Genomic DNA, 19,642 nt, shown 5'->3' on the forward strand with positions numbered 1-19,642 from the left:
AGTCAGGGAAGATTCTCTGAACACCAGCTTCTAGCTCTCACTGCTTGGCCCTCCAGACACCTTCCTGCTGTTCTGTACCCACCAGCTGTCTTTTTTTTTTTTTTTTAAAGATTCCATCCATTTATTTGAGAGAGAGAATGAGATACAGAGAGAGAGCATGAGAGGGGGGAAGGGTCAGGGGGAGAAGCAGACTCCCCGCTGAGCAGGGAGCCCGATGTGGGACTCGATCCCGGGACTCCAGGATCATGACCCGAGCCGAAGGCAGTCGCTCAACCAACTGAGCCACCCAGGTGCCCCCCACCAGCCGTCTTGAAACCCCAAAGCTCTCCCTGGGAGAAGCCACCCAGCCCTCCACTCTCTGATCCAAGCTCTCAAGAGCCATGGGTAGTCAGGGACACGGTCCTGCCAACCACGCCTCAGCCCAGAGTGGAGCTGCTGGGGACCCAGCCACCAGCTTCCTGAATCCCCACCAGTCTCAGCTGGTACCTGCTCTCCTGGGGTGGCTGACCTGACCAAAGGCCAAGACACCATGGGTGGTCAAGGAGGCCTGGGAAGAGGGCGTGGCTGAGACACAGCCCTGGGGGAGGCCGCTGTCGGGAACAGGTCAGGAGGAGAGCCCCAAAGCCACCCCGATGGTGAGAGGCCTGTCTATGACCGGGCCGGCCAGACTGCAAGGCCAGCACCGCTCCCACCATCTCGTCTGCCTTCCCCTCCAACCCCAGCCAGGGCAATGTTCACCCACAGAACCGGAATGTTACAACATAAAGGACCCTTCTAGACCTTCACATCTACCCTTTTTTTTATTATTATTATTAATTGATTATGATGGTCGCATGTTCATGAATGACTGTGTGCATGCATGTGTCTACCGGTACATATGAGCACGGCTACGAAGACAGCAAAAGAGTCCAGGCATTATAGCTTAATATTAAATGTCAGATCGCTCTGCGTGAAATTCAGCAAGTCACATTCTGTATCTGGACTCACACCCCATCTTGTAAAATGGGATTCACATTAATGAATGAATGAATGGTACTTCTCTGATAGGGTTGGTGTGAGGCCATAATGAAGTGTTACCTCTCAGGTGCTTGGAACAGTTGTCTAGAACATAGGAAGCGCTCAATAAAAGCTAGCTGCTGTTAGCGATCATATACTGGCAGTTTTCTCTTTGCTGGGCATGATAGAGGGCACCGACCCTCAGAGTGCTGCTAAAAAGTAGTTATTATTATGCCCAGCTTAGAGAGAAGGAAACTGAGGCCCAGAAGAGGTAAGGGGTTTGTCCAAAGCTAGGGAGAGGCTAGGCCCAGAGGATCCGCTGGAGAAACCCAGTTTCTATGGTCCTCTCCACACTTGAGGATTCTAAGGAACACATCCTTCCTGAAATCTCCCATCACCCAGACGGGGGACCCTGTTGATGGAACAAAGCAGATGGGGGGCCGGGAGGCAGAGGTGAGGCTGGAGAGAGAGGGGGGGGCTCCCAAGCCAGCTGAGCCCACAGCCTCCCCAGGCCTGCCGGTAAAGAGAGCAGAGCAGAAAGCCACACTGTGAGTGAATCTCGAATTGGCGTGGGTTACAGGCTGCAAGGAGCCCTGGGGCTGCCAGCCTTGCATAGTTGCTGCCTCTGGGGACCCCAGATTTGGAAACATCGCCCCAGAGGGAGACAGAGTCGTGGGCAAGGCTCTGGCTTTGACAGAGTGCCCAGGACGGGCTCCAGGGCGGAGCAGAAGAGGGTGACGCCTACACCACCACCTGGGAAGAGCTGCCTTCCAGAAACCCTCGGGCCCCAGGCCAGTCACTGCTCTGGTCTGGGCCCCTCATGGGCCCCTTATGCGGAGCATGAGGGAGGGGACACCTGCAGCAGTCCCTCCCAGCCCTGAGTTCTGGTGAGCTTTGCACACGGGGTGAAGGCAGAAAATGGAGGATCCTCATGGGGCTTCCCAGGGCTCCACAGGGCACTGAGCTTCCGTTTGGGCTTCACTGGAGTCCTCATCTTTGGAGAGGCAATGTGTTTCCCCAGGTGGAGGCAACTAGGCTTCGGGGATGGATGACAGGTGAGCAAGTGTGGCCCAGAGCAAGAGGAGCAAGAGGTCCCCAGATGACTGGGGAGCAAGTGTGGCCTCCACTCAGGCCATGCTTAGACCCAACTGCCAGGACTCTCAGCCATCCTCCAATCCCTCCCAGATGGACCATTCCCATAACACTGCCCCTTGGGAGAAAGAGAACTTGCTGGATGAAAATGACGCCATAGTGTGTCTAGCTGCAGGACGACGGCCAGAGAGAATAGTCAATGGAACCACATAAGCCACAAGACTCTTCTAGAGCTTTCCTTTTGGGAGACACACAACTCAATCCTTTCCTTCATTTTGTTAATCAGTAAAATGGGACTAATCATCCCTGCCTATATACTTCAAGTAGTTGTGGCAAAAATAAACCCAACCTCTGTAAACTGGAGAGCATGAAGAAAATGCTGGGGTGTTCAGGAGGTAAAGAACTGCTAGACAGAAACAAAAAGCAGAACAGGAGGGGTATAGTCCTTTGAGAACTAGCCTGGTCCTCGGGGGCTCGGGGGCCTTAGGAATCCTGGTCCGGTGCTGAGATTCCCCTCCACCCACCACCCAGCCTAATCCCTCCTCTCATTTCCCCTGCCCCCCCCGCCCCCCATCAGCCCACCCCCCACCCCCGAAGCAGAGCCAAGACGGGAGCCCAGGCTTCAGGGTCACCCCTCCTACCATCAACCCATCTCCCTCCCAAACTCAGGCCCTTCCAATCACAACAACGGTGGGCACCAGTCTTTATGATGATGCATGCTTGAGCAATAAAAATTTTATCTTGTAACCCCTGAACACTCCTCTCTATTTATTAAGTTATATGCTTGTATATCTTCCTTCCGTACACTAAATATTCCCTTTTCTAGACAAGAATAACTTGAAATGGAAGTTCTAGGGTGTTCCTCCCCCATCTGGCGGAGGCCCCTGCTGGAGCAAGGCATGGAGGCTTTGCAGAGGGACTACTCCCTGCCTTGAGCGCAGGGTGGAGAACGGAGAGCCACAGGAAGCTGGGTGTCCAGCCTCTGAGAGGCTGCAGGCCCCAGTGCCTTCCTAAGTGTGACATTTGACTCCAAACTGCGAGGCACTTTCTGGGTGACCCAGAGTTCGGTAGAGGTGGGAAGGGAAGAAGCGAAGGGAAAAACGGCCAGTGGCCACTGGCCAGAGAGGGAAGGGAGCACCCCTGTCCTCTTCCTGGGACCTCACAGAGCCTCCGTGGGGTGCTCCCTATGCTCTGGGATGGCATCAGTCCCAGCTGGAAGGGACACTGCCCCACGGCCTCAATTCATAGTTGAATTTACAGGCTCAGAAAGGCTACAGTCCCCTCCTACGGCTCACAACGGGTTAGGGGCAGAGCCAGGGGAGGGACCCATGTGTTTCATCCCTTTCTCTATTCCTACCCACCCTGTGGTCAACGGGAGGCCCGAAGCGAGGCCAGAGACAGTGTCTGTGATCCCAGTATAAGCCACTAAATGGGGTCCAGTGGCAGGAGAGATGCCACAATCCTGGCAAAGGTCATCCCGAGGGAAGGTCACAGCCCACCCACACTCCCGCCCAAGAGCCAGCTGGGCTAAGGACCTAGTCCACCCTTACAGTCAGAGAAGAGGAGGCAGCACGCAGGGACAGGCAGGGCAAGGACAGAGAGCATCCCAAGGGAGCAGGCATCAGACACTCCCACCACCACCTTCTTCACGGAAGTATGCTCCTCTTCAGTCAGGCAGGAGGCTGGTTGGCCCCTTGCAGGACCCTGAGTCGCATCCCAGACTCCAGGACCAGCCCTCCAGGGACCAGTACCCAAGCACTCTCAAAGCGAGGGCCAGGGTGGGCTGCTTTTACCCAAAGCTGCCTTGTACTCAGGTCCCTGGAGCTGCAGAGATGACGCTCTGAGCCCCAGAGTGTGCCTGGGAAGACTGACCTGGGCTTGTTGGGGTTGAGGACTCTGGAGCCAGGGAGGACCAGGCCTCCAGGCAAAATCCCAGGGCCTCCAGAGCCCCGGGGCCCCAGCCTTCATCCTGGAAGTGCCTCATTCCCCAGAGCTGCAACCACTCCCCCTTCCAAATCTCCCCACAAAGGCCTCCATCTCAGCCTACTTCCCTCAGGCCTAGGCTCAGTGCCTGGCTGAGCTCCATACTGCCCTTGGGGCCTGGCTCACACCCTTGCCTGCATCCCAGCTCCCATGGGTAATTGTCAAGGCTGGCGCTCCCCTTGATCCTTAGAAAGGCTGAGAATCAAGGAACCAATACAGCAGCCAAAGCCCAAATGATCCTTCACCCAACCAGGCGAGGGCCTGCAGGGAAGACTGGGGACATAAAGGGACCAGAGAGTTGCAAACACCAGGGATCCTGTGGTGGCTCCTGCAGAGACCCAGTTGGAGGCTCAGAGTCCCAGCAAAGAGCTCAGCGGTCTTCGAAATCCAGGTAGCCAGCCCCAGGAACAGAGTCCCATAACCATCTCCTCCCCATCAATCTTCTGACAGCAAAGTATGCACCATTCCGACCCAGCCTCAGGCAGGCTTGACCTAGACAGAGGATCCAACTCCCAGCCTCCACCTTTGTGACGACAGAGCCTGGTTGGGCGCGGCAGTGTGCGAACCCTTCTAGGTAAGGTTACCATGGGCCACGAGCTCCAGTGGCAAAGGAGCTGCCCTCCTGAACAGAAAGAGGCCCAGAAGGAGAGTCCTTTGGGAGGGGAGGAGGGGAGACCCACACTTCTGCTCTGATGCCTTGCAGCGGATTCCCTCCTGACACTGGTGGGGCAGCCACCTCCCTGATCATAGGCACCCTCAGCCAGCCCCCAACAGGGACCCAAGAGCCACTCCACACACGACTCTGGAAGACCACAGGGAATCTCTTGTCCATCTTAAAGGTCAGGTGTGATAGGTTAAGCACCCAGGGAGGGACCTCAGGGCTCTACAACTCCACAAACAAGAGGGTGTGTCTGTGGAGGCCAGCCCCCCGCAGCCCGCCCCCAGTTCCCTTAGCGAGGCCTGATGGAAATGCAGCTTCACCCCAACCTCTCCCCGAGAGTCTGCCCACGTCGTACCCTTAGGCATACACCAGCAAGAGCTTTAGGCTGATGGAAGGGCGGGGGACCACTGAACTCCCTATCTCTGATAGCATCAGAAATCTGAGGAACACTCTTTCCTCCTGCAAAGTCTGGGCTTCACCTCAAGTCCCCTTCCCAGGTCATGCTCAAGTCAGGCCTCCTCCCTGCCCTCCTCCTTCTGCCTGCCCTCCAGGCCCTCCTCCCAGCCTGCTTCCACAGGCATCCCGCAGAATGGGGGCCTGGGCCTTGGTGTTGGACAGACTGAGACCTAAGTCTAGCTCACCACTGGGGCTATGTGCCCCGAGAAAAGTTACTTTGCCACCCTGAGCCTCCATTCCCTTGAGTAAAAAGAGGAATGGGAGACATCTGCTTCCCAAGATGAGCATGATTCTCCTCCCTCTCTCCACAGTCCTCCACCTCTAGGCTAGAAGGCTGGGCCCTTCCCAGAGCTCAGTCAATACCAGCCATAGATCTAACAGGGCACTGGGGAGAAGATGGGGTGAGGAAAGGTCACCAGACCCATGATCTCTGACCCTCCTCCCCCACCTGCCAATCCACGCAGCTCCTGTGGGAATCCAGTTCCCTGGCTCTTAGGTGTTGGGGTAGATGTAAGGAAAGGAGTCCTGCCTGCTTGCCAAGAGCCTGAGTCCTGAAACAGGGATGGGGACACACAGTCTCCCAATCCACTCCCTGCCCACTGTCCTCCCATTTGTCCCACTGGGGTCCTCCCATGGCAAAGGGGACAAGAGACCGCATCATCCCCTCCCGTCACCCACCTTCCCAGCCCCTCTATCTTGGACCCTTTGCCAGTAAAGAGCAACCCAACTCTCCCTGATCAAACTGCTTCCCCAAGCATCAATTTCAGAGGAGAAACACCACTGCCTGGCTACAGAGAGCCTACGTGATTGTGGCCATCCCTGCCTCCCACTGGCTTCCTGCAGATACACACATCCTTGGAGCAGAGAACAGGCTGACCGAGGCTCACTGGTTCCCAGAGACCCACACCAGGGACCTTCTCTCAAACCTTTAGCCCACCAATCCCCCTGGATATCCCCAGATCCAGCTCCTGAGCCCCTGGACCCACTGCTAAGCTCCCTCCCCCCCCCCCGCCCCCCCCCCCCCCCACACACACACACAAACACACACAGCCCAATGGTGCACTTCCAATCCAGAGTTTCCCTGAGGATCACACTCAGGACCCTCCTCCCACCATCCTCAGGGGCGCTGGAATGCTGTGGCCTGCAGGGCCCAGAGAGGCAGAGTTGGGCCCATCCAGTCTACCCCTGCCAGCCTCTGGCTCCCCCCTTGGCTGTTCATCTCCTCCTCTCAGGCCCACCGACTGCAGGCAGCGAGGAGGTGAATGGCAGGGCCCAGATATGGGTCAAGCCTGTCTCCAGGGCCAGGAGTCAGAGACATCTCCTGGGCTGCACACTTCCTCAAACTGTTAGCTGCAAGAATGCGAGCGCTCTCTCCACGAAGCCAACAGGGCTGGCGGGCTTTCGAGAGCAGAACTGCAATTCCTCCCAGCCTGGCCGCCCCATTGCTGGGGCAAAGGGAGGGCTGCCGCCTGGGAGAGCAGCGCCAGTGGCAGATTCGGCAGAGCTTGCAGCCGCCCAAACGCCTTCCTCAGACCCCAGCCAGGACTTCATTGCAAACCCCTCTCTTGGCTTCCTACCCACTTGGAGGGTCCCCAAGGGGTGTGGACCTTGGCAGGCGGATAACAACCCCAGCACCGTTCACACCCTTATCTGGATGTCAGAATGGGGGAGAGGTCACCTGGCCCCCTGAGGTCAGTGGAAGGAAAGATGGGCAGCCTCCCTGGACCCTCAGCTCTTCTTTCTCCTGAGCCATGGTTCTATCCCCCTCCGTACCCGAGGGAAGGAGGGAATGCAGGCCACCACAGGTCTCACTCAGACGGGGCAGAACCCAGCAAACGCCAGTCAGAGTTGGAATGTCCAAAAAACAAAAACGGATCTGCAAGATCATATAACCCCCATCCTCAAACCATGCCAGCCCACCACCCCCGCCCCCCGCGCTCCCTTCTCCATCCTGACTCGGAATTCCCGGCGCAGTTATCAAAGCTCACAAGGACGGGATCTGTAGGCGCCCAGATGCAGATGAGGGTGGGAAAGGCGGGGGGTGGCTCGGAAATGCCCAAAATGGGGTTGGAGAGGGCGGGCGAGAGAGAAAGGGAAGAGGTAGGCGTCCATGACGGCCTCGACATGTCCAAAGTCTCCCCGCGAGCAGCCAGCTCCCAACTTGTTTACTTGTCAGCGTGTTTTGCTGCTTCCAAAAGGAAATAGTTAACGATCTCGGCTGGATCGCGAGCAGTCCCTGTCACCTTCCCTCCCGGCTAAGCGCCACCGCTGTCACTGCCGTCGCCGCTGCCGGGGATCGAACCTCGTCTACTTTATTCCACTTGAGCGTGGCCAAACTGTTGCTATTTACTGGGGGGCAAAGAACCCGGCTCGCAACCTCGCGCCGAGCCCCGGCGGGTGGGGGCGGGGGCGGGAGCTGGGCCCCACGCGCCCGGGGCCGGCTGGGGTCCCCAGCGGGGAGAGGCACCCACGCGGCTCCGGCTCCCGCCTGCTAGGGCCGGAGCACCTGGACTATGCAGCCCGAGAGCATCTTCCGAGCCACAGCGAGCCTGACGCGCGCCCAGCGGGCGGCGGGCGGCGGGCAGCCGCGAGCTGGGGCGGGCGGAGGGCCGGCTCCCGGCCGCGGGCGGGCGAGAGGGAGACGCGGAGCGAGAGGGGAGGCGGGCTGGGGAGCGGCCGCCCGACTTACATAGAAGTGATATTCCTTGAGATGTCCGTGATGTTGATGCTGGCGTTCCCATTGCTGTTCCCTGAATCCTGCCCTTCCAGGAGGGGGAAGAGGTTCCCATCGTCCGGCCGCCGGCAATTGATCTCAGTCTTGCTGCAGACACAATTTGCAGGGCAAGCCAGCACGGAGCCCACATAGTCCAGCCAGACGCTTCCCAGCAAGAAAATCCGCCAGAAACTACACTTGGCTGGGCAAAGAGAGACATCCATCTCCGATCGCGGCTTCTAAAAAAGAGGAGGAGGAGAGGAGAGGGGGGTGGGGTGGGGGGAGTGGGGAGAGCTGGGGGGGAAGGAAACAAAGACAGCGAGGGAGGGGGAAAGGGGGAGGGGGGGCCTCTGCCTTTGAAACGCCGTGCGATCAGATGCAAAATCCTTCAGCGTCTGAAACCATCGCGGCCGCCGCCGCCGCCGCCGCCGCCGGGTGGGAGCCGCGGGGAGCGCCTAGTGGCGCGGTCTGCCTGGCATGGTGGCCGGCTCGGCGCTCGCCGGCTCGCCGGGTCCGGGGGCTCGGGAAGCGAGCCGCGCTCTCCGACTCCGAGACTTTGCAGGGTTGCAACAGACGGTGGGGAGGCAAAAAAGAAAAAGGAAAAAAAAAAGGAAAGGAAAATATGGTGCTAAAGTCACCAAGTCCCACCTACTGGGCAGAATTAAAACGGACACACCTGCAAAACACACACACACACACACTCACTCACACATACACACACCCGGAGCCCGGGGGAAGGAGGAGGAGGAAGATGCAGTCGGAGCTGCAGCAGCCGCCGCGAATGGCTCGCCGCGCGCCTGCAGAAATGTACAAGTGCTCAGAGCCTTACGAAACGCACGGGTTCTCGGAGCGTCTTCCTCGGCTCCCTCCCTCTCTCCCCCTCCCTCCTCCCCTCCCTCCTGGCGGCCTCCTCCCCCCGCCCCCCGCCCCGGCTGGGAGCGGCAGGAGAGCGGAATCTCCCCCTCCCTCCCTCTCCCCTCCCCTTCCCCACACCCCACTGTCTCCCCGCCCGTCCTCTCCCCTCCTCCCTCCCCACCCACCCACCCACCCACTCTCCGGCTCGCGGCTCTCACCCGCACCGCCACCCGCAGCCGCGCGGCCGCCCGCCCGCTCCACGCCTCGCGGCCCGGCGCCCGCTCGCCGCAGCCAAGGGGAAACCGAGATGGATGGGAAAAAGTTGCAGTTGGGATTGAGAGGGGTCTGGGCTGGGGAGGGGGAGTTGGCGAGCTGGCTGCGCGACGCCGAAAGGCGCTCTCCTTTCCACTTTTTGGCCCTCGCGCTGCCCGGTGTTTTGCTGCAATCCGGACCGCGAGAGGAAGTGAAATGGACGCGGCCGAGGTGACCGGGGAGTGCTCCCGAGCCTGGGTGGGGGGCACAAGCTCGAAGACGGCGACGGGGGGTGCGGGAGCGCACGGGAACCGCAGAGAGGCACCCGGAGCCAGGGACGGGGGCCGCGGACGCGCGGTCCTCCGTCTAAATGACACTCATTTCCGTAATCGAGAGTCCGGGAGCTGGGCTCGGCTGGGAGGGGACTGCGGGGCACGGCCGGGTTGGTGCCCCCTGCGCCTTCTTGGCGGTGGGCTTTGCGTTCAGCCTAGGGCAGGCAGGGAGCGGGGAAGGAAAGGGCCAGCGCCGAAGGGGCTGCGCTGGGGCGCCGAGGTGGCCCCGGGCGAGCGGTGCGTGCGAAAGAGAAACGGCCGGCAAATTGAGATGCAAGGGGCATTTTTTGGCAAGCAGGCCAGCACCGTCAGAGGCCGGCTTCTCGGGCTCGGCTCTCGGGTGCGCTGCTGTGGCTGCCCGGTGAGGGGGCGGGCGGGCTGCTTTCTCCGGATTCGGGGGCGCAGAACCTCCCTCCTCCCCTCCCACACAAGCACCCCTTCCTGGTAGGGGCGCAAAGCAGGTGCAGCCTTCGACGCAAGCTCAGATCCCGTCGGGAGAAGAGAAGGGTCCCGGCTTTTTGCCTCGCTAGGGTTCGGGGTTTCTTTCTTTCTTTCTTTTTTTTTAATAAAACGTCAAAATGCCAAGTGTGAGCTGTTTGCTCAGAAAACCAGAGCCTTCGCTGTCGGAAAGGGAAAGAAAGGGTTAGGGAATTCGGAGCAAGCAGACACACTACGGCATTCACACGCAGAAGAAAGCAGGGCTCTCCTCCCCGAGCTTGGATGAGGGCAGGCGAGGAAGCGAATGCGCTGGATTCAACTGCATCCAGCATCTGAAAGGCTTCTCCCCCGCCCCCCCACGGATTCCGATGCAGGTCATGCAACTTGCAGGCAAGATGGGGGAAGGGGTATGCGGGTGCCAACCGCCCACCCCAGGCGCAACCACAGACAGACCAGGCGCCTCTGCAAGTGGCACTGTCGCTGTGAGTAAACTTGGAAGAAGAAAAAGAGAGAGAGAAAGGAAGGAACATGCCTATAAAAGGCAGTTTTCGCGACTTCCCCTTACGTTCTCTGCCTTCCCTGGGCCTCGGGGAGACTTTTACCCCCTTGTTGCCATTTTGGCCTGGTCGCCAGACTGGCATTTTGCCCTCCCACCAGCAGGAGGGGACAGAGAGTGGAGACCTCCCTACTCTGGCAAACCAGTTCTTACTGGCCCCAGGCCAAGCCCTGATACCCTCCGTCCACTGGGAGCCTCCCTGCCCTTAAAGCGCCCCTCTGAGAGTGGCCAGGGAATACCTATTTGAGAGCCTGGGAGACTGAGGCAGAGCCAAAGGTTGGCCTGACCCAGGAGGTGGCAAGTGGCAGCAGAGACAGAGAATTTTTCTCAGACCACTCCAGGGGAGATTCCAAAAAGCAGGGAATGCCAAATGGATTGGGCCCAGCATTTCTCCAGCCTGGAACGAAAATAGTTGTATCCAAATGATGCCCAGCCCACTTTTGCGGGGAGAGAGAGAGACATGATTTTTAACATTTCCAGCCGAGAAGGGGAGGTGTCTGTAAGAACAACAACAACAAAAAAAAAACTTTAAAAACCCCTTTGGAGATGATAAAAATGCACACGGTGAAGCAAGGGGGTACCTGATGGGACAAGAAGCCTTTCATCCTAACAGTAAAATGGGATTAAGATGGGATGTTATGTTTATGCTGGAGCTCTGGGCCTGAGCAGGAAGTGGCAGCTTAAAAGGAGGGAGGCCCTTTTCAAAGCAGATCCTAGACTAGGAGTGGAGAGAACAGAGTTCTAGTTCTGACCAGAGGCCAATCACGGAAGCTTCTGGGCCTCAGCTCTCATCTCTGCGGGATGAGGAGGTTGGATCTCATTCTCCAAAGTGAGGCCCTCCGACCAGCAGCATCCACATCACCTGGAGACTTGTTCATCTGCAGCCTCCCAGGCCCCACCCCAGACCTACTAAACCAGAATATCTGTTTTAACAAGCTCCCCGGGTGATTCATAAGCACACTGCAGTTTGAGAAGGACTAAGATGACTCCCAAAGACCCTTCCAGCTTGAACATTCTCCGATTCTATCTGGACCTGGTCTGGAAAGACTTAGAAAAGAAGAGGGACCTGTTGTGTGGATTCTCAGAATATTATTCGGAGGCGGGGAGACGCAGGGGGAAAGCGGGTACGTCAGGTGCAGGCACCTTGTTAAAAACAGACTCGGGAAGTTTCACTACAAGCTCAAAAAGGGACTCACCCCGCCCAGAAAATTACACTCTTGCTTCAATACTTCTTAACCCCAGAGATAGGCCAGATTTAGCCGAGGAAGCAGGAGTTGGTGTCCATTGTACACACCGTCCTCTTGGTTAATAGGGGTCCAGAACATTTGGGGTATCTTGTCTCCTTGGTAAGCATGTCCTGATTGACAAGGAATAATGTCTGACACTTAATGATTCTCAGTCTGCGGCCATCACGGGGTCTTAGAGAGATCAGGACCCAGCCCAGCATCCTGCCAACGTGGGTAATCCCTCCCATGTCTTGCTGCCAAGGGCAGTCTTAGAAATGAAGGAACTTAGCAATACAGCCCTTGCTCATCAATCAGAGGCAGGAGTGGGCAAAGTGTTTTGCACAGAAAGGAAAGCTTTAGAAACCCTTTACAGCTGAGCAGCTGCCTTCTGGTACAGAAGGTTCCTACCTTCTGCCTTTAGAGAAGGTAGGAACCCAAGATTTGGGTGTGGTCCCCCATCAGACAGGCTGGAGTGGAGGCTGCCTCCCAGAGCACAGTGGTCCAACCTTCCCGACACCCAGAGACACTGAACACGTCTCATCCCAAAGGCATGTTCCAGCTAAGTGAGCACCTGAGATTTCTCCTTGACTGTTTATAAGATATCCCCAAAGCCAGAATTCCTTGCCATCTAGGAAAGGAGGAAGGGAGTGGAGACTCAGGACCGTACAAACATAAGCAGCTGACCCAGGAGCCATCCTCCTAGCGCCTGCCCCCACTCCAGACCTCTGCGGGCCGGCTGGTCATACGTCTGCCTCTCTAAACCAGCCACATCAGCTTTTCCAATGAACCCACACTCCTAAGGAGTGGCCATGTTACAGGGGTGCAGGCCAGACCCCAGGCACTTGGGATTCACCCACCATGGCAAACTGCTATGATGTCAGCCTAAATCCAGGAGTTGTGCTGCCCGACGTTCTAATCTGAGCAGAAATGAGATCTTCTGCCCAAACTCTGAGCTGCAGAAGGAACTGTGGTGTTGAAGATGACCGGGGGAGCACAAGAGGAGACAAAGGGAAAACTGTGCCCCAAAGAATCTGCCATTGCAAAGAGCTATTGGAGCTGGCAGACTTGGACTTGAGTGAGAGAAAGAAGCCTGTTTCATGGGTGGCCCGAACTCGAGATGTGAGGGGGTGGAAAGCATGGCTGGAGGCTGGGAACAGTTATCCAGAAGACCAGGAGCCAAGGAGGGAGTTGTGACCATACATGGAGAGGGAAAGCCCACCTATGAAGAGGGACAGTCGAGACCAAGGGGTCAAAGGAAGCAGGAAAATCTAAGGACAGGAGGTCCCAGCTCAGGATCCTGACTCAAGTCCCAAGATCTTAGGCATGCACCTGCCAGGAGGTTGGAGCTACCTGCCAGGGGGGACAGAACTTCTTGCCTCTCACTCCTGTCCATTACAGATTTTCAGAGGGATACCTAGATTGTCCTGTGCTGCCCTGGTGGGAGTGTTGGGCAGGGGTTGGGGGTCCTCACCAGTGATGTCTTATCCTGGATAATAGATTCACAGAATCTCTGGTCTGGAAAGGACTCTCAAGCCCAAAGACCTGCAACCCCATTTGATGCACAAATCCCCTCAGTGTCATCCCCAAGTGCCCAGTCTATCCCTGCTTGAACACCTCCTGGGACAGGAGGCTCATTCCACCCAAGACTTCCCAATCTGTCTGCAAACAGCTTTATTCCTTGGATAGCCTTCCGTTGGAAATAATGAAACCAATCTCCCTGAAGCATCCATCCTTGGTACCTAGTGCTACTACCTAGAACTCCAGGGAAAAGTCTAGTCTCTTTTCTACAAGCCAGTCAGGAGGCTGCCCACCTCTCATCTCTTCTCTGAGCGAAGTATCCTCAGTTCCCTCCCTATGCTTCCAAAGCCCAGTTTTCTGATCCTTTCCCACTATGGTCATTGGTAATGCATTCAGGATTGTCAATGGCCCCTGTAAAGTATGGCTCCAAATCATGCAGGCTGCAAGTGCTGTGATCTTGGGTACAAGACAGTAGGCAACTCTAAGGGGACTAAATATGGTTTCATGTAATAGACCCATGGACATGAATTTGCCACCCAATAGCCTTTGAACCGGGGCAAGGCACTTAAGTCTCCCACAGCCTGTTTCCCCATCTTCAAAATAGGGGTTCAACGGGGTCTAATTCACCAGATGGTTGTGAGATAACACAGGGAGGCACCTTGGACAGTGCCTGACAAACAGCATTGTGTGTGTGTTAACTCCATTATTCCACTTTTTAGTTACCCAGAAGGCTTTCCTGCTTCGCCTGGGAGGCCCCGGGACCAGTTATCCAGCAACAGCCAAACACACTGTCACCCTAAAACTCATCCCCTACACACAGGAAGCAGCACCCCCTAGCAAATTACTGCGTGGGGCTGAGGTGTTGGGGCTCACCCACGGATGTTCTCAGCTGCACTTCTAGACCCCAGAGACACCAGCAGCCAGGGACGGTCCCAGGCCTGAGTGCCTTGGGGATCAAGATGCTGGGCGCTGAGAAGTGACCCCATGGGCCCTCCCTGGTTCCCTTGCCAGCTTGTTGCTCCTTTGGGGGATGGAGGCAGTTAGCCTCCGTCTGCCCACAGGGTAAGCCCTGCTGACTCACCACAGCCAACTGTGAGCAGTTGGGCCAGGCTGGAACTCAGTGCCACACCGTCCCTGGTTCTGCCCAGCTTCTGCAGAGAGCAGGGTCGAGGGCACTTGGCTGGATTCAAGGAATAAAATCTAGGTGGTAGGAATCACCAGGCTTCTGGGGAGCCAGAGGGGCGAGCCCCCAGAAGGCACCAGAAGAATCTTTGAGCGTGGGTGGCCTGGGAAGACTACACCCTCACACCCACCCTCCATCATAGACACATCGGTCTTGCCCCTTCCAGATGCGCTTCCCACAGGAACTTACACACACTGCACTCTGTACAATACCCAGCCATCACCCATTTACTGACCAGAGGGCAGCCAGAGGGAACCGAAATTGACAAGGTGGGGCAGAGCCATCTAGGTGACTTTCTGACTCCCAAAGGGATGTTCTTCGCCTTACCAGCTTTTAAAATGTACGTTTCTTGAGGAACATACAAGGTCTTTACCTTGTTGGTTTTATGTCCTGATTTGCCAGCCCCTTTAACAGTACTGAGAACATAACAGATGCCATATATATATGTATATATATGTTTGTTATACATATATATGTATATTTGTTAAGCAAACCCCTGCACTTTGAAACCATTCGACACATGGTAAACAAGGGAAATAAGGGTTCGGTGTCAGTCTATAAAGCACTTAAGAGGGCCAGGACTTGTACCCATGCTGTTCACTCTGTTCTCCCCAGGGCCTACCTCCGTATCAACACAAGAGTGGATATCACACATTTTGGAGGTGATTTAATGTACCCTTTTCCTGCCTGAAACCCCATGTGTGTCCCTAAGAGAAGTTTGGGGCAGAAGTGGGGTGCCCTGAGCTGATTACCTCCTCCACACCCCAGAGTTACACTCGCTGCTATCAACTTACCCCTGGCAGGGCAATTATCGAGGGGCTTCGCGATCAGGAAGATTTTAGTAGTTCCAAATTTCAGCTCCAAAGTCAGGAGAAGTTTGGGAACAGCAGTTTCCAAGGCAATGCCAGGCCACCTGGGCTCGCACAAGCTTTTCACACCAAGTTGGGGGCCCAGCAGCCCCATTACTGTGGCCTCTCTCCTGTAGAAAGCCAAACCCTGCTCCTCACCTCCTGGGGCCCTGACTACATCCTATAGTCCTTCTCAGCCAATCTGGCCACCTGTTCAGCTCCCCGGCTCCTGCTCTGCCTTGACCATCTCCCACAGCATTCTTTCCTCCACCTGCTTCTCAGCAAAGCAGACTGTATCACACCCTTGCCCGCCCTGGCTCAGACACTGGCTTTCAAATTCAGCTCTGAACTAATTTGTTCATTGAGTGTCAAAAACCTCTTGGGCTGTGTCACCTTGGGCATGCTGCTTGACTTCTCTGATCTCCCACTTCCTCCTGTGCCACATGGGGGACCAGGAATCGCAAGGGTCAAAGAAGATATTATATGTAAAAATCACCTTGTGGATGCTGAACACTGCACAGATGACAGCCACCGGCTCCTACTAACCAGGCAGTGGACACCAGGACCTTTGCACATTCCATCAGCTGTTCACACCTTACCTGCCTGCAATTATCAACCTCCAGATGGTCTCAGAGTGAAGGCAATGCCAAAGCAACGGTTTCTGTCCACACCTCTCATTACATTCTTTCCTCAGAGGGGCAGCTAAAGCGTGAGTGTTAGTTTCAGACAAATCTGGCTCAGATCTCAGCTCCAGCACCCTACTAGCTGGACACCTGGGCATATCCTGTCACCTTGCTGAGCCTCATCCTCCTCACCTGAAAAATGTGCTCTTGGATATTGCTCATGGACATTTCCCTTGCAATGAATATAGTTTTGGGACTGAATGTGCATGATACACCTGGCCGGGGGGGTTGGCCTACAGGAGCTGTTATCATGTCCCTTCCTTTTCTCTATATTCTTCTTTAGGGGCCCCACCCTTTACCAGATGGCTCAGCCCCCATATTAGGGTACTCACAAATTCTGCATTCCCTGCTTGCTGGAAACCATCCTGGTTTCTAATTCTTAAAGCAGCACAGATCCCCAGGAGCTCAGAAGGCTAGAGAGGTGATGCCCCGAAGTCCTCAGGCTCAGAGAGGAAGAGACTGTCAACATACCTGGGACCAAAGCAAGAAATGACCAAATCAGCTCCGTTCCCTCTGGTGCTAATGATTACTGGGAACCACGCACGCACACACATTTAAGTAGGTATCAAGAGCAAGTGGAAAACCACAAAAAAAAAAAAAAAAGTCTTATTTGCTGAGACACCAGTGTGGGAACTGGGGAAGCATTATGTCAGGGGGAGGGGACATGAGGAGCCATGCTCGCCTTTGGAATGAAGAGACAGCTCCTTCCCACAGGCTTTCTGCCGTCCTCCACCCCCTCCCCAGCCCACAGCACCAGCTGCACTGCCTGGGAACCGAGGGAATGAAAGCCCAGCCCAGGGAGATCTGGGATGGGGGGGACAGGGAATGAAGGTGGTGGGGGGGAGGTACAAACTAGCCCTGTTGAGCCCTGGCCAGAGCCCAAGCCAGAGCCCCAGAGCTCTGGGGTGAGGACGTGGTGTGGGGAGGGGTCCTAGAGACCTAGCCTGGAGACAGACTATGGGTTCCTCCAACTGGTAGAAGTCAAATGACCCTCAAAAGGCAGGGACACTCGGATGCCCTCTTCCTCACGTCAAATTCTAGAACTATCCTCAGGACTCCAAGAAAGGGAATCCCAGGAGCCCAGCCCTGTGGATGGATGGCTGTGACCCTCTCCCAGTGTGCTCTGGGGGCTGTGCTTCCAATGACAAGCTCCATGCCACCCTCTCCTCCCCCCCCCCCCCCGCCCAGGGCTGGGCAGGCCATCCGCAGGATCTGTCCCCTTTCTTGCAGAGTTAATGGCCATGCTGGGAGCTCGGGGTCCCCACGGTGCTTACAGGTAGCAAGGGCCTTCCAGAGGCTGCACCCACATACTGTAAGGGCCACAGCAGGCCATCTCCTAGGATCCTGGAGTTCCAGGGATGAAGAGGAGCAGAATGATGATGACAAGAACGGTAATGATAAACACAACCCCCACATATTGACTTCCATGTGGATCATTTTTCTACACTCCTTATATGTACAATTTCACTGAATCCTTACAAAAGTGCTGTTGTGACAGAGGAAGAAACAGAACCAGGGAGGTCACATCGCTTGTCCAAGGTCACCCAGCTGGTATGCGGTACGAGGCAGGTGTTCAAGGCCAACCCCACACCCACTGCACAGAACCACTTCTGGGGTGAAAGTGCCCTGCAGTGAGGCAGGAAGGAGAATGGAGGCCGCCACCTTGGCAGGAGAGGGGGACAACCCTGCCCTGCTGCACCCCAACAGCCCTCTGCCAGGGGTTTCTCTTTGGAATGGGGAAGAAAAGGAGACGGGGAAGGCTCCGGTTGTGATCACTGGGCTAGTCCGGGCTTTCTGGGGGTGGGGGGCATGATGAGTCTACAACCTGCCCTGTGGGTGGGTTTCACCTAACAGCCAACTGTCCCCTGCCCAAGACAAGATCGCTGGCCCAGCCTTCTCCCGGTGAAGGGTAGGAGTCCTAGAGGTAGGCCATTGGCACAGCAGCCGCATTGAGTGTCTTACCCGAGCGTCTGTAATAAACAAATCAATAATTAAGAGAGGATGCACATTAGCCTTTGAACAGGTTCCAGAGAAAGTTTATTTTTGATCTTACAGGAGGTGAACAAGTGTGTGCTCAAAGCTTTGGGGAGGCTGTGGCAGTGACAGAGAGATGCGGATTGGGGGGTGGGCAGGAGTGGACCGGCCACATGTGGCAGGAGCCCCCAGGGGGCCAGGCTGTGCAGGTGAGCGTGGGGGAGCCAGGTGGTAGGTGGGCAGGCACTCGGAATGTGCAGGGGGGTGGGGGCAGGTGCAGTGGCTTAATATGGAGGGAGGGTTGGGGGGCCACCTTCATTCCCTTGTGCCTGATTGAGTTGGAAGCCACGCCTGTAATCTGTTCCTCTGACACGAAGATTACAGAATAGAACATTTTAAATATCAACCCCACTTCCTGACTCCCACTTTTCTCTCCCTTCGCCCCCTGCTGGCCAAGGGAGCCGGTTCACTCGCCCCTCAACTTCAGAGTCCAGTGGAACTTTCCAGTCCTGGGACTTTAGGAAGAAGAAAGAAGGTATTAAATTGTCTTTCCATAAGGTCCATTTATCATGAGCCCCACCTCTCCCCACACACACCCCCAAAATAATAATAATAATAATAATAATAATAATAATAATGATATAGCACACTTGACAATTACAGCATGCTAACACTTGAATAAACCTGGAGAGCCACTGGCCCAGCGTTCCTCAGACTTCTCCAACCGGAACCACCAAGCACAGAGGAGAAGGAACCCCATCCCCCAGAGTGGGGAGGGGGACGGGGGAGGTGGGAGAAGAGCTGAAGTAGGCATAAAAGTTCTTTGAAGTCTCACGTTTTATTTTTAACATGCATGCGAGCGTGTCATTCTACTGCATGATATGTCCATGTCTGTTCTGGTGTGAACTAATGTTTTAAAGTGTCTCCGTGGCATACGGTAGATGCTCTTGGAAGATCCATACTGTATTTATTGTCCCCCTGCCCTCAAAGCCCCCTGGGGTTTTGACATAAAACCCTCCATGGAAACCTACCACTTTAAGAAGCACGCATACCGTCCAAACCCCTCATCCCCCATCCCTGCCATTTTATAGGTAGAAAAATTGGGCCCAAGATGACCATTATGTCCCCAAGGCCACACAGCTAGTTAGGAGCAGAGCCAGAGGCTTCTATTCTAAGGTATCTATTCTTCCAGGCACAACAAACAACCCATCAAGATTCTGGCTGGAGCTCCCAGAACCTCATGCCCCAAACCCTGCTGGGCCCCCCTGAATCCGTGCTTCTGTCTCCAAAAGTAAAGCTACCTTTTTAGCACAACAGCATTTTATGACAGGTTTTTATGACATCATCTCTCCAAACATCTCTCTCCAAGGAACACAAAATTCTCTGACACAAACTCACTCGGGCCTTACAATAATCTCCCAGAATTCAGCAGAGTACAGCAATTTTTGGTGTTTATTGGATTCTTATTCATCCTGCCTCTTCTCCAAAATGGATTTGCAAATAAATATGATGAGCTCTCCATTATACAGATGGGAATAATGTGACTTTCTCAGGGTCACGTGGTAGATTTGGGGTGGTGACATGGACAGGATTTCAAGCTCATATTATACAGTCTAAAGAGTCATGATTTACCCACCTGGCCTTCGTGGGTGATTACAGCAACTGGTCTGGGCTGGACTGGGCTGCGGCTGAGCTAGGGCTGGGCTGGACTGGGCTGGGCTGGTCTAGGGCTGGGACTAGGCTGGGGCTGAGCTAGGGCTGGGGCTGGACTGGAGCTGAGCTAGGGCTGGGACTGGGCTGGGGCTGGGCTGGGGCGGGGCGGGCGGGGGGCGGGGGGGGGGGGGGGGGGGGGGAGGGGCGGGGAGGGGGGAGGCTG

General features: G+C 55.9%; 1 protein-coding gene across 1 annotated transcript in view; it reads right to left on the bottom strand.

Moving 5' to 3' along the window:
• NTRK3 (neurotrophic receptor tyrosine kinase 3) overlaps positions 1-8,756 on the bottom strand; it is a 371,594-nt gene extending 362,838 nt beyond the window's left edge. The window contains exons 1-2 of the mRNA XM_021680526.1: positions 8,740-8,756; positions 7,878-8,140 (exon numbers count right to left, since the gene is read on the bottom strand). Coding sequence (XP_021536201.1) covers positions 7,878-8,125 — 248 coding nt within the window. The 5' untranslated portion in view covers positions 8,126-8,140; positions 8,740-8,756. The remainder of the gene's footprint in view (positions 1-7,877; positions 8,141-8,739) is intronic.
• Positions 8,757-19,642: the final 10,886 nt, after the last annotated feature.

The sequence above is a fragment of the Neomonachus schauinslandi genome, chromosome 9 (genome assembly GCF_002201575.2).
Source record: "Neomonachus schauinslandi chromosome 9, ASM220157v2, whole genome shotgun sequence".
In the NCBI taxonomy this organism is placed as follows: Eukaryota; Metazoa; Chordata; class Mammalia; order Carnivora; family Phocidae; genus Neomonachus; species Neomonachus schauinslandi.